This window comes from Hoplias malabaricus, chromosome 3, assembly GCF_029633855.1.
Source record: "Hoplias malabaricus isolate fHopMal1 chromosome 3, fHopMal1.hap1, whole genome shotgun sequence".
Classification (NCBI taxonomy): Eukaryota; Metazoa; Chordata; class Actinopteri; order Characiformes; family Erythrinidae; genus Hoplias; species Hoplias malabaricus.
The window spans coordinates 4,659,121-4,673,649 of NC_089802.1; the positions used below are offsets into that span (position 1 = coordinate 4,659,121).

Genomic DNA, 14,529 nt, shown 5'->3' on the forward strand with positions numbered 1-14,529 from the left:
TTGGCAAATTGGGAAGGTGAATGAAGTTCTTGCAGATGTTTGTTGTCATCAATTTGTTCACCTATCAGTCCAGTACCAAACACTGCTTTGATATACTCTCCCTTAAAGATTTTATGTTTTGATCTTTGCCTTTTTATTGATTTTCTGGGAGATCTCTGTCCTGCTGAATCCGAAACAAACAGCACTCGATTTGTAGCTCTCCAAGTAGATGTATGTGCCAAGACCTTTCTGCAGTGACCTCCTTAACTCTAATGTAAGCTATGACAACACATATCATTGTTTATGGATCCTTAGCAAAATCCCTGTTTGGATTTGCATTTATTAAGTATTCACACTGCACTCTTAACAAAAGGAGCTTCTGAGAAGGGTCTTAGTGCAGTCTGCAGGAACAATGCCAAAAGAGAAATGGTAATCGTAACAATAAGTAAATCCCCAAAGCTAGGGAATGAGCTTTAGCAATGGCACAGTGGTAAATCGCTTAAGCCATAACCATGGGTTGCACAGGTTCAAATGTCTTCACACCACAAGGAAGAGGATTTAATGCCACAAACCCATGTCTTTTCATTCTATCCTGGCATTGTATGCATGTTACAGGTTCCAAGTTGTAATATAATCTTCTTCATTTTTAATCTATATCCTAGGGCAGCTGTGACATAATGCTTAGACAAGTGGGCTTGGGACCAACGTTCTCTGGTTCAGTCCCATAGACCAGAAGGAAAACCGCATATTTACATTTATGTTTGCAAGGACAGTGTCATCTATTGTAAGCAGTTCACTAATGGATCTAATGACACCCCCTTATGGACATTTTAAAGCTTGCTAAACATGAGTGAGTTAATGTCAGCTACAACTTGGTTCCATGAGGTGCTTCAAATCTATCTACTATATGGCACCTTTGGATTTTTAAAGTATACAGAAATAATTTATTTTAGCAAAAATTACCTTGAACAGCACTCTATTTCACAGAGGAATTTGCCTTCATCCAAAAGCAATTTGCATTAGTTCAGTATCAAGTTCCCACAGCCTTGAGAATAAATGAGCATTTGATTGTGATCCAAGTGAAAGCCAAAGTTCTTTCAATTCTTTTAACACTGCTTGGTCACTAATAGAAAACCTCCCTTTACAAGTCTGAAGAGTCACATCATCCAGTCCTGTTTGCTGGCCTAGACTGCTTATACATGAAGATTTGATTGGTAGGCCAATTGAATGCTTAAGTACATTAATTAGCCTGCTTGACTCCACTTTAAACAGCACTGCTATTCACATGGACTTGAGGAGAGTTCAAAACGGGGGCTGTCTGTTGATTGCACACTGATTGACTGGGTGGGTCTGATGAGAATTTCAGTTGCCAAAAAATTAAGCCCAAGCAGTTCTCTCTTGCTCCTCAGAAAAGAAGCTGGAAGTGAAGAAGCCGTCATGCGCTGGAGCTTTGGTGCTGCGCTCCGATTCCACCCCGGAGGACAAAGCAGAGGTTTGTGATCATCAGTCACTTTCTCCGCCATTAGTTCTGTCTGATCATTATACCCGCGTAACAGGCAACATCAACTTAATTGGCATAACTGTGCACTTCATTTAATTTCCAGTTCTGTGGCCTGGTATAAATTGATTCTCACTGTCTTCTGTTCCACAAAAGGAATTCCAGCTGATTTGCGAGAAAGGAGCCGGAAACAGAATGAGGCTAAGATTTAGGGTCCAATTAAGACAGCTCTGTTATCGTTTGGTTCGAGTGCAGTGTACCGCAGTGTCCCCTATAGGCTGAACCCTTTCAGTCACATTAATTAGCTAAATTCCCCCAGAACACTAATTCTTTTGGCCAGACACATGGCGTGCGGCTGCTGCCCAACAGCCTGAGTGTGGAGAATTGGTAATCTGTGTCATTCGGTCAGGCAGGGGTTGGGTAATTGACTGCTATCTGCATGTCGTCGAGAGCTGAACACATCTAAATCGTTTATCACACAATAATATCCACTCCACATTCTACTATTAGCCCCTAACCCTTGCATGAGGCAAGTTAATTGAACTTCATATTCACCCGATAGATCAGCAGGGAAGGCAGCACACTGAACATCAATTATGAAACACATTTGTTAAACACATTTGGCAATTAGGACTCCCCACAGACAAGGAGGAGCCACTCAGGTGACTGGCAACTGATTTATTCTCAGTTTACCGCAGTGTTGTGCTAATTTTGAGATAGGTTTGGAAGATGATTTGCGCTAGATTTCTTTGTGAGTGGAGAAGCAATTAGATTGTGAAAGCAATTTTGCACCGAGTGCTTCCCAAAATGGAAATGAAATCCTGACAGGCTGCGAATGTGTTCAGTTTACAGAGTGAGCGTGATTGTTTCAGACTTCATTAAAAGCAAAAATTCTTTCAGACATTCAGGATGTAAACATAATTTAACAATGTCAGTTTAGCTTAGTCATGTACGTAGTGTATTACCTTAAAATATGGTAAAACTGCATGCTTTTATATTAAGTGCATAGTGCATTTTTCTTATCATGAGTTTGCAAGGCATCAAGCTAAAATTCTGAATAATTATACAAAATGTTTTTCTAAAAAAAAATGCACTACAATACTTTTGCTTTCTAGATGGAGATGTGGAATGTGATGCATTTTTCATAATTAAATTGACACCTTAAAAATGTATACAATATCACTATCCTATGGAATTTGTAAATGAGTTTGTTGGAACAATCAGATTTGAAATAAAACAAATAATTTTCTGTGTTTTTTTTCCTGCAGTCACTTGTGATTGTTTTTATGTCAAAACTTCAAGACTCATTAACAGAACTCTATAAAATCAAGTAATTTATGCTAGAGTCCAAGTGCATAATGCATATACTTTTGTAAAATACATATTAAGTAAATAAATACATGGGTGGCATGGCGCAGCAGGTAGTGGTGTAGTCACACAGCTCCAGTGTCCTGGAAGTTGTGGGTTCAAGTCCCTCTCTGGGTGACTGTTTGATGTGTTCTCCCAGTGTTAGCATGGGTTTCCTCCAGGTGCTCCGGTTTTCTCCCATGGTCCAAAAACACGTTGGTAGACTCAAAAAGTGTATGTAGGTGTGAGTGTGTCACCCTGTGAAGGACTGGCGCCCCCTCCAGGGTGTGTTTCTGCCTTGCGCCCAACGATTCCGGGTAGGCTCTGGACCCACCACGACCCTGAACTGGATAAGGGTTACAGATAATGAATGAATGAATACATTTATTTAAAAAAAAAAAAACTTGTATTATTATTAAGTCACCACAGATTAAGAATGTTTGAATGATGAATCAATTTTGAGAAAAATAATGTTACAAAAATTGTGTGAATTTGGGTACATGTTCTGCTAAAGGATGCTAACATGTCTTGCATGGTTGGAAGAAAATTTCTGTTTATATGAATTTTTCTTTGACTTCCACTGTTATTGTCCAGCTAGTCTCTGTGGAAACGCTTTTTAAAAAATGAAAAAAATTAAGGGGCATTTTATCTGACATTGAGTGTGTCTTCATATGTAAAATATTCACCCTTGTGTGTCTGTATGTTTTCAATACCTAGGATGAGACGTTTAAGGTCAGCATGGACATCGACAGCTCACCCAAAGACAATCGTCCAGTTGCATCAACGCCTGTGCCAGGATCACCATGGTAACCAGCCTTTTAATCCAGTTTAGTGCATTCTCGCTTGATTGACATTAAGTAGTTCATAGCAATTCAACATGGCAGAATCAACACCAACCACTATCTACTCTCATTTATGTATACCAAACATAAATGCATATATGTCAAGTTATGTCACCATAATCCATGCTTTTCTCTATAGCTAAAATAATGCTGAACAGCTTCAGGCCATAGCTCAGTCAATGCTTCCTTATCTCAGGCCAGAACCAGAACAATACTCCACTTATACAAGCCCGCCATTTTAGCCTGGAAGAGCTAGCACTAGAGCCATTCCCCCGTTAAGAGAATTTTTTTTTTTTTTTGGCCACTGCAGGCATAATGGTTTATTTCCGTTAGCTTTTGTTGACTCTGAAACTGAATTCACTTGAAAAAGGCTTTACAATAAACATGTTGTGGATGACAGTGGCTCAGAGAGACTCACTAGAGCCACTGTGTGTTTATCAAGTTCCCACATTGCTCATATAGCACAAAGCCTCCCGGCAATTTAGGGTGAAGAACATGTTTTGAGTCGTGAGCCTGCTTCTTAAGCTGCTGTTTCTTGGGGACGTTTTAGGTGGCAAGATGATTGAAGGGAGGAAAAAAGTGGAATTCTCTTAACAAAGTTAGGTGAAGGACATACAGTGCAACGGAGCGGCATCTGCCATCTGTTTGCAATATGAATAACGGCATATAAAGAATAGGAGGGTTTTATTTGAAAGACGGTTTAATATCTGAGAGCTGGTGGGCCTCTGTTCACCAGGCTGCTCAGATCTGGTGATGTGAGTCAAAATGAAATGTCAGAATTTGTTTGTCATGCTTGGCTTGAAGTCACATCAAATTACTGTGTGGACTCTTGAGGAATCGCTGATTCCTCCACTGGCCGAGCAGGTCTGAGAACAACCTAAGAATGCTTTGCTTTGAAAAATAGATCATAGATGATTGTTATAGGCAATATTCACTTGTGGCCAATATTGCAAAAAAGCTTAATACCAACCCCAATCAGCTGGTCCTGCTGACAGTATTTTGACCCTTCATTTTAGAGCGTTATTCCTGTAGCTGCAATCTTCTTAATCCTACAAGGAAACATTGAACAAATGTAGGCAGTAAAATGGCAATCTTGGAGCAGAACAAAAATAACCTAAACTTCTTACAATGGATGTAAATGGAAAGCGTGCCCTATCATCTGTAATATTTGAAGCAGAACATTTTTCATCCAGTTTGACTGTGTGTTTGTGCATTCACATCACCCTCCCTCCTCTCCCAGGCTGTAGCAGGTGTTTATATGTGTGAGAAAGTCCCCCTACAGGATCTGCAGCACTCTCTTTGTATTTGCAGGTGTGTGGTTTGGACGGGAGATGACAGAGTGTTCTTCTTTAACCCAACCATGCAGCTGTCTGTGTGGGAGAAGCCAGTAGACCTAAAAGACAGAGGAGACCTCAACAAAATCATAGAGGATCCTCCACATAAACGAAAGAAAGACTCACTGGGTAAGGCTGCATGTTTTAGAGCACTGTAGAAGCATCAAATGCCTTTGGGAATCAAGTAAGGTTTTTACTAAGGGTCCAGACTGAGAAAATAGCTGAGCTCAGACCTTCAAATTGCTTTCACCCCTACCTTGATGGGTGTGGATTAAACACCCAACACTCTGTTTGAGTGTGTGGTTATCCCATTTGTGCTCAACAATGACTCTCAGTTCACTTCCAATGGAGCTGTGGCTTATCTCACTACTGATAGGAGCCCATTTTTATGATGAACCATACCAAACTATCAGAACAAGCTTCCCTTTGACCCTTGATAAAACCTTGTGTTATCCTTGCATTACCTAAGAGCCAAAGTACACTATATGGAACATTGAATTAAAACAGACACATAATTATCCAATATTCCTTTTGAAATCAAGGGTATCTATACAGATGGATCTGGGTTCTCTTTAGTGTGGTAACAGCTTCTGCTTTTCCGAAAGGCATTGGATGTTAGAACATTACTATGAGGATCTGTCGGTAGTTGTTACAGTATTTGACCTCAATAAAACTGATGTTCAACTCAACACAACAAATCCCTGTGAACCAATGGTGCACTGTTACACCATATTGTCAAGGAAAATGAAAATTGTCTTTTTTAAAACAGTGTGTATACAGACAGTGCAGTTTAACGCTACAATTAATAAAGAATATGGTACAGTTATGTTTCCTAACTGAAGGTGACAACGAAAGGTAACACCACAGTAATGAAAGTCCAGAGAACATAACTCAATTACTTCATAGTTTGATGCTGAAGAGTTTTACACTTCTTCAGTTGGGCAACCAAATTATACACCAGATATATTATATCTGTCCATTGAAGAAGAAACGGTCATCCCAGAAGAAAGAGTCAAGCAAACAAGGAAATACATCAGTCCAGGGAGTTGGCTGCCAATTTTTAACATCACGTTGCATTTCAGTTATCGATCTGATGGAGTTGAACAATGAGTTTAATCCCTGTATAATCGGAACAATGCTTATGCAAATGGATAATACCCTACACCTATTGACCCAGTGTTATTTTGGATTAGCTAATAAGGACTAATCTGATGCGTGTGCTTCGGCAAATATTGAATTCATTCAGATCCCGTCTGGAAGTTATTACCCGGCTGACTAGATTTACCCAAAGCTTGTTCATCTTTATTGATTTAGCCTCATTGGAGATGTCGGGTGTTTAGCTATTGATGTTTTAGCTTCACAATGCCAACACAACAGGTAGAGTGAATTAGGCAAGACTTTTTGATTCATATCCTGGTGAACTAATGCATGATTTCTCATATCACTTAAGCTCTTATTACTACTAAGCAGTTACTATCATATATTACTCTGATGCAGGTAATTTTTAGAACCTTTACAAGAAACGAATGAGCTTCCCCAAAGAATTGTGGCACAAAATGTTCCCAGCTGTTGCAGTATGTTTTGGGAACTTTTGTAACTTACGTAAATGATAGTTCTTTAGTTTATTCAATTTTTCTTTAGTCATTAAATGATATTTTAATGAAATTCTGCGTGTTGATCCAGAACATCCAAGTAATCTGGAATTTGGGGTTCTAACGTCTTTAATATAAATGTCCAAAACAACAGTTTAATATGATTCTGAATGTGTTTATTTTATTGGTAGAAGATGGCTCTAATTCTCCATCAGCAGATGATGATGAAGATGATGATGATGATGACGATGAGGAAGACCACATTTCTAAATCCAAACGCAACAAGTACGTGCCCTATTATCCTACATAGATGCCTGAGAGGAAGGTCTGCTTAACTCTGTACTGGACATATGAGATATGGTTAGTTGTCCAGTGGAAAAACAAAATAAATAAATCTCAAAAATTACAAAATTTAATTGTATTAGGGCTATCCAAACTTTGCACACACCTTTATAAATCTGCAGTGGAAACACTTGCATATGGGGCTTTATCATGGATGCACAAATCCTAGAGCAAATTTCAGCAAATTCTAACAGTTGGTTTTTTGAAGTGTGTTCCCAGAGTGTTTTTATACACTGGGGCGTGCAACAAACCCCCAAAATTAGCATTCCAAGGAGATCTGCAAGGTCCTATTTGCATTGGGTGTAAGTGTTTATTTATTTATTTTTAAGAAAGGCTTATGTTCAAGCTGTTATTTTTTTCCTGAAGTGAATTCAGAGCTGGAGCCGAGGGAGAGACTACATTTCAGTAAGCATTTCAACTAAAATCTTACTGAAGCTTTAATTTGAACTAACCATCTGTTAAATGGCAAAAAGTACACACCAAATACCCAGTGTTGAAGTAACACCTCTTTGTTGAATTAACCCAGTTAGCCCTTCTGGTCAGAAATCACAGCTGAGTTTACTTTAAGGTTTTAAAATATCAAAAAAATATAAAAATATTTTCTACTGAGCAGCAAACTACAGATTATTCATTTAATAAAAATGTATATTTAATAAGAAATTGTCTTGATTTTATATGAAGGATTTACATGGGATATTGATCACATAATTAGAACCACTTGCTTCTTCTATGCACTAGCTTTTAGGGCTTTTATAACCTGTCTCAATCTGCCACTGATGTTGATTATGCTGCCATTTTGATGACACTGTCATTCGTTCTACAAAAAGACATGCCCTCACACTGGCCATAGATATGAAACTTTGGAATTCTTAAATATTATTAAAATGCTATACTAAATAAATATATTTATTAAATTATAATAATGTGTATTATTAGGTAAGTATGAAGAACAGTCTGGAAAGTATTAATTACTTATTGTGAATAAAATAATCATCATTTCCAAGCCAGTCTGAACTACTTATTCTGAAATGCCTTGCACAATGTTCCCTGAAACTATGATCTAGTTCTTTGGACTTTTGTAGTTTACAGTTCCCTTATTTATACACAAAGCTTATGGGATTTTAAAAGAAAGTGTTAGCACAGCAATGAACTGGACAATGTAATGCATGTAATGTTAGTGCCGTTTTAGCTCAAACGGTTAGCTTATTTTCTTTTGATTCCTAATTAAGGCTGGAGGAGCCGACAGATTGCATCACGGCAAGTGGTGGCAATGGTGCGGAACATTGCAGAACACCTAATCAGATGCTTCTACCACTGGAACTGAGGATCACACACTTTCGAGATATGCTCCTGGAGAGAGGGGTGAGCGGCAAGATCTGTAAATTACACAAACACCAACAGAGTTCAATTCGATACAGCGTAGCTACAGGAGAATATCCATCCACAGCAAGTGGTCAGTGTTAGAATGAAGGTCACGAGCCCTGTTCTTCTGAGACTTAAACACGTTTTGAGAGTACGCACTCAATTCAAATAATCTCCTTAAGGCGAAGAGGATCCTCTTATCTCATTCTTCTCACCAGGCAGTTTATTTGACCTGAACCATTGTAAACAGATTTCAGCTGACACTTGGGTGTAGGGTATTATTGCCTTTCTTATTGCTTGGGCGTTTTGTTTTTCCCTACCTCCTCATCGTCAGGTTTCGGCTTTCTCTTCATGGGAGAAGGAATTACACAAAATTGTGTTTGATCCGCGTTACCTTCTGCTGGGTCCAGAAGAGCGTAAACAGGTAGGTCCCTCTCTGAGCTCTCTCCCTCACCTTAGACTTTATAAACCAAACCTTTGAGCCCTTGTACACAAGCTCGGCCTCAATCTGATGCCCAAAGGCTTGTGGAGATGTTATTCAAGGTGACCTTGCTACAGAGCCTGACTATTTGAGCCCAGTGCTGGCATTAAGCTGTAATGACTGCTGTCAAAAGGAAGTTAAAGGTAGTCTTCTAAGTGCACATCTGAGAGCTGCATGCTTAGCTTTAGGTGCTGTACTCTCTGGAGTGAGGGAGAACCATTTGAGATTCAGAACTCCAACATCAGTACTTCACTGAACACCATTAAATCTTCCCAATGTTCTAACAACTACTGTAAAGCCAAGAGTAGAGAGTAGAATATGTTACTACAGCAAAAGAGGAACAACGTCCATAATAAAACACTTCATTTTCTAAAGAAGTACTGGGTCCAGAGGTGTGTAAACAATGTGGAAACCTCTCTTCTTTTTATTTCTTCCCCACATTGACCTTTAGAAACCACACGCACCTCAACCTCAATCTGACACCCACAGGCTTGTAGAGATGATATTCAACGTGACCTTGCTCCTGAGCCTCACTACTCATCCACGTCCCAATGCCTCTGAGTGAACTGGCTTCTGTCTCCATGCTTCTTTGCAGATTTTTGATCAGTTCGTCAAAGCCAGGATAAAAGAGGAGTACAAGGAAAGGAAAAGTAAATTACAGCACGGCAAGGAGGAGTTCAAGAAACTGCTGGAGGAGTCAAAAATCACATCCAGGTATGTTCCAAATCAGGCTGCTTTGCATAGAGGCATCCTACATAAGTCATTATTATCTTGTCTCACTGTATTAACGAAATGACTTCTGGAAAGAAGGCATATTGGCTCCACACATATGACCTAAGACCTATTTATTCTGATACAGTGTTAATAATTGATGTGATCCACAGCGCAGGTCTAAGTTCCTCAGAGTTTGTATGTTTGATGATAACCTTTTTTTCCTTTGAGGCTTCTCTGAAGGAGTCAATTCAAACAGTGATGAAAGTGCTGCAGCCAGTGCTGGGCTTAGGAATCTGTTTGAAGTTTGTCTTTTTTTTTTTCTTGCAACAAGGAACAAAGTTCTCACTCCTGCTTTTACAATGCACTTTCTTGTCTTTCATTTATAGTCATGACACATTTACAATTACAGGCTACAGTTCTGTCAGAGACCTGGGCGAAATGAAACATGTATATGAGGATAAATTTGGACTGATCCCACTAAAGAGAGGGGATATGTGTTTTTATAGACAGCGTGGACTGGTGTGATTTGCTACATATTTTATCTAGTGTGAAATATCACACTTAATATGTCTAAACTCCAAATGGGTGGAAATTGTTGGATTTTCACCTGTGTGATGTTCATTCGCAACAATTTACAGCACTGTTTCTGTAAATGTCCTATACTTATATATCAGAGAGTTTGTGTGGATTTTACACCGCCAATGGACAGACGTTCAGTGCAAAACACCCATAAATCACAACATTCAAATGTTACAAATATCTGTGTTGCTCCTTCATGTTATATATATATATATATATATATATATGTACTCATATTTTGAGATTTTGTGGTTGACAATATTTGTCTGAAATTTAGTAAAATTAGCTGTAAGAAAAAAAAAGCTGTGGCTAATTAGTGTAGCACACAAACTACACATTGGAGTACATATTTATTGCTCTCTTTTTGTAAGGTGCAGATTTTGAAGGGTGCAGTTACCAGGGTAAAAAAGGTTCAGTGATTAAAAATATATTAAGTTAATAGCAATATTCTAAAGGAGTGTGTTTCTACAAAATCTGAATCTAAACTATCCAAACACCCCTTGAATTTAGTGTATTCAGTTATTCTTGTTTCTATTAATACCCTTGATTTAAGAAGCAACATTAGGTAAGAAGTTGTACTTCTATAACTTTGTATGTGACAATAAATGCAATTCAATTCAATATAAGGGCAATTCCTCAGACAGAGATTAGCCTATTCTGGTAAACAAAGCCTGTTGATTTTCCATTAAAATGAAAGTGAAGGCCATGAGTAGCTTAAATATCTGTCTTGGAACCCTAGCCCATAATATAAATCAAATGTTATATGTAACCAGCTGCATTCCCAAAATCCTCTCTACTCACATTTACAGCCCAGGTTTGTACATAACATACATGCTTTTTCAGACGGACTCTATCATAAATTCTGGCTCTCAGGCTTCAAACAGTCAGTTCTGCACACAGTCAGTGAAGCTCCCGATTGGACACGCAGACGCGAGACTGGCTGGAAAGGTGCAGAAGAAATTGCTAGTGTGTGTGAGCTTACTGATGGTCACCTCGTACTCATTTCCTTTCTGTCGTGAGAATAGAAACGGAGCTGAACTCATCTATGTTCAAGGCTTTATCTTCACCCTCTGCCCTCCAGTGAAATTTAGTTCAGATTGAACCACAAAATCAACAACAACCCCACCTGCATTAAAGCACAATGGCAGCGTGTAGATGAACAGCAGTGCGTCTTCACACCTGTGAAATGGAAAACTGAACGGCTCCAGGAGACTGTAACAAGCTGTGTGATTTATTCCCTTCTTTCTTTTCTCAGGTCAACTTTTAAGGAGTTCTCGGAGAAGTACGGAAGAGACCCTCGCTTCAAACAGGTTCCAAAACTGAAGGACCAGGAGCTCCTCTTCTCTCAGTTTGTCTGCGGGCTGAAAAAGCGTGATAAAGAAAATCGAATGAGGCTGAGGAAGATGAGATGAAGACGCGCCACGGCTGTAAATAAACTTTTCTTTATGTGTTGCAGAATACTGTGACAGGATCACCCTCACTCGAAATGGCACAATGACACTATAACGCATTGCATCTGACCGAGCAAAAACAGCAGCATATCCCATCGCAACATCCAAGGCTCAAGTCTTTTTATTTCCAGGAAGATCAGTAACACCAACAACTAATAATATTAAATTCATGAATCAGAGTCAGTCTGTTTTCAACACTGATGGACTGATGGAACCTGTTTCATATTGAAGCTCTTAAAATTCAATGTTGCAAGATGTCACAATAACGAAGTTAAAAAAAAGTGCATTTCAGTTCATATGTAAACTGTACGGTTTGAAGCCATTGACCTGAGCACCCAGGTATAATTTTTAAAGGTTGTAAATATACGTCGATAACCTGGCACTGTAAAGAACTCAGTTTTTGTGTGGAAGTGCAATCAGTGTGTGCAACGTCACCGCAAGACTAAAAGGTTCTCCACAGCATCTGTGAGAATCCCCAAGCTGTTGTGTTTTTTGGTGGATTTTTCAATAAAACAAAAAAACAAACAAAACAAATAAATAATAAGTTGTAGAAAAAAAAAGTTCACTGTGGTTCAAATTGTAATGGTATTGTAGATTATGATGAGTTTTGACCTCTTTAGCACAACTGTTTAAAAACTTAAAAATCAAAAAGAAAGCCAGAGCATTCCAAGCACATACTTCACAAATATTACTTTGAAAGAAGACTGTTGTTCTGGAGTATATTGATGTTATTTCATCATCAGTGGCATTTATATTTTTTGTGAATACATTACAGTAAGTACACAGTGTAGCCAAAATTTGTGGGCACCTGATCATTTAACATTTCTTTATTCTTCTTTGCTGCAGTAACTGTTTCTTCTAGGATGGCTGTGCAATAAAGATTTGATAGCATTTTGCCATAGAAACATTATTGAGTTTAGCTAATAGGGATGGGCTGTATCAGAGCACTGTATGGGCTGTATCAGAGGGCTGTAACAGTCTCAGAGCACAGTATATGGTATTACAGTAAAGTTTACTGGGTGGTTTTCACTGTTGGGCTGTAAGGGTCTGACACGTGTTAACAATAAAAAACAGTTTCTGAGAGAGCAAGGGACCTGTGCTGGTGGAACAGAAAAGTAAAAAAAAATAAGCAAAATAAGATGGTTGTACACTGTTTAGAAGCACAACTGGTCAGCTAATGGGCACTGGTTTAGCACACCACAGCAGATTTTTCAGTGAACTGAGGCTCAAAACACACATTTAGAGATAATACCTCATATGAGCACAAAGTTAAGTAGAGGGTCTTCTTCATTCCTCTCTCTTTTAACCCATAACCAATGCTAAACTCACAGCTGAGGTGGGCTACTGGGCTTGAGATTTTTTCCCCAACCCATTTTCAGAGTGTGGCCTTGTACTTAAATTAGTCACAGAACAGGAATTTGACACACCTCACAAATCATAATTATGAAACGCCGCCTTCATTTTTGAGATATGTCCACAATCTTAAATACAGCTGTATACAATATTACCATTATACCACCCAACCCTATCAATTACTGATGTTTGCTGATTATGTGGACCACAACTACACTCCAGCTCATTTCAACGATACAAGACAATGCTCCATCACTCCAGACTGCACAGTTCCTCTGCTCCTGAGCCCTCTGCTGTGTGGTTTTATACACCTCCAGCGTATTGTATTCTATGTGCCAGTGCTTTTTGATGGACGTTGTACAAGCAGGTTGTGTGTAACTGAACAGCTTTTTCTGCAATTGGTGCACATGGAAGTATCTGAGTTTAGTAACTATTAAGGGTGTCCACAAATGTTTGGACGTGTAGTGTATTATTTATTTGTATGTTAGGGTGACTGGTTGATTTTTTTTGGGTGAGATAAATTTAAAGTGTCTTTTTACTGGGCAGCGTGGTAGAGCATGGTACAGTTATTAGTACTAGTCCAGGTTATAACCTTGCTTAAATAACCATGTCCATTTTCTATCACACAAGGGAACAGAGGGTAGGTAGAGTTCTCTGGAGTTTTACCAAACCTGAATTTAGCTTTAACTTGCCATTTGTTTATTTAACTAGGGGTTATCTGACTGAATTGATAATGTGTGATGCTACAGTGTTTAACCAATCAATGACCTTCGATCAAATTCTTCAAGAGAATGCATGTGTTTCATGGGCCAAATGACAGTTAAGATGACCACAAACAGCTTGATTAGTCCAACTACAAACTCCATCTGCACCTGTGCCCTACTATACCACAATGCCTATCATGAAACTGCCATTGGTTGTCAATTCTCTTCAATGCCATATTGTTACCATGTAACAGCTGAGTGTGTTCATGCTGATTTGACCTTTTTTGACCTTTACATTCTTTGGCCAGAGGTTTAACATCATTTCATATTTATTTTTGGTTGAGTAATATTTGCTTAATATGAAATAAAGTAATATTGTTTTATTGTTTAAGGGGGTTGTTTTTAATGAGAAAGTGTGTTTTTGTAACCTGCGCAGCATCACATCCAGATCTAAACCCTGTATCTCAATTCTCTTTACATAGTTAAAAATGTTCTCATTGTGGTTAAATATCATGATAAATTGATAGTAGTAGTAATAATAATAATAATAATATTATATGTATATCCTCCGGGTGCTCCGGTTTCCTCCCACAGTCCAAAAACACAAGTTGGTAGGTGAATTGGTGCCTCAAAAGTGTCCGTAGGTGTGAGTGTGTAAGTGAATGTGAGTGTGTGTGTTGCCCTGTGAAGGACTGGCGCCCCCTCCAGGGTGTATTCCCACCTTGCGCCCAATGATTCCAGGTAGGCTCTGGACCCACCAAAAGACAAATACCCAGCACTACAGAGAGTACAGAACAGCAGAGAGCAGTGAGAATAGGTATGCAGCCAGTGAAACAGCTTTTCTTTCCAAATGGTTCAAATGGGCCCCTAGTGACAATGACAACAGGTTGACATCAACAGCAGCTAGCAGCAGTGGAAAAAGGCCACTTGCTGTGAGCAGTGGAGATGAAA

At 38.9% G+C, this 14,529-nt stretch overlaps 1 protein-coding gene across 1 annotated transcript in view; it reads left to right on the forward strand.

Annotated features, from left to right (window-relative positions):
- tcerg1l (transcription elongation regulator 1 like) overlaps positions 1-13,920 on the forward strand; it is a 134,955-nt gene extending 121,035 nt beyond the window's left edge. Inside the window, exons 6-13 of the mRNA XM_066665255.1 lie at positions 1,389-1,471; positions 3,542-3,630; positions 4,978-5,129; positions 6,784-6,877; positions 8,164-8,296; positions 8,631-8,720; positions 9,373-9,491; positions 11,326-13,920. Coding sequence (XP_066521352.1) covers positions 1,389-1,471; positions 3,542-3,630; positions 4,978-5,129; positions 6,784-6,877; positions 8,164-8,296; positions 8,631-8,720; positions 9,373-9,491; positions 11,326-11,482 — 917 coding nt within the window. The 3' untranslated portion in view covers positions 11,483-13,920. The remainder of the gene's footprint in view (positions 1-1,388; positions 1,472-3,541; positions 3,631-4,977; positions 5,130-6,783; positions 6,878-8,163; positions 8,297-8,630; positions 8,721-9,372; positions 9,492-11,325) is intronic.
- The last annotated feature ends 609 nt before the right edge of the window (positions 13,921-14,529 follow it).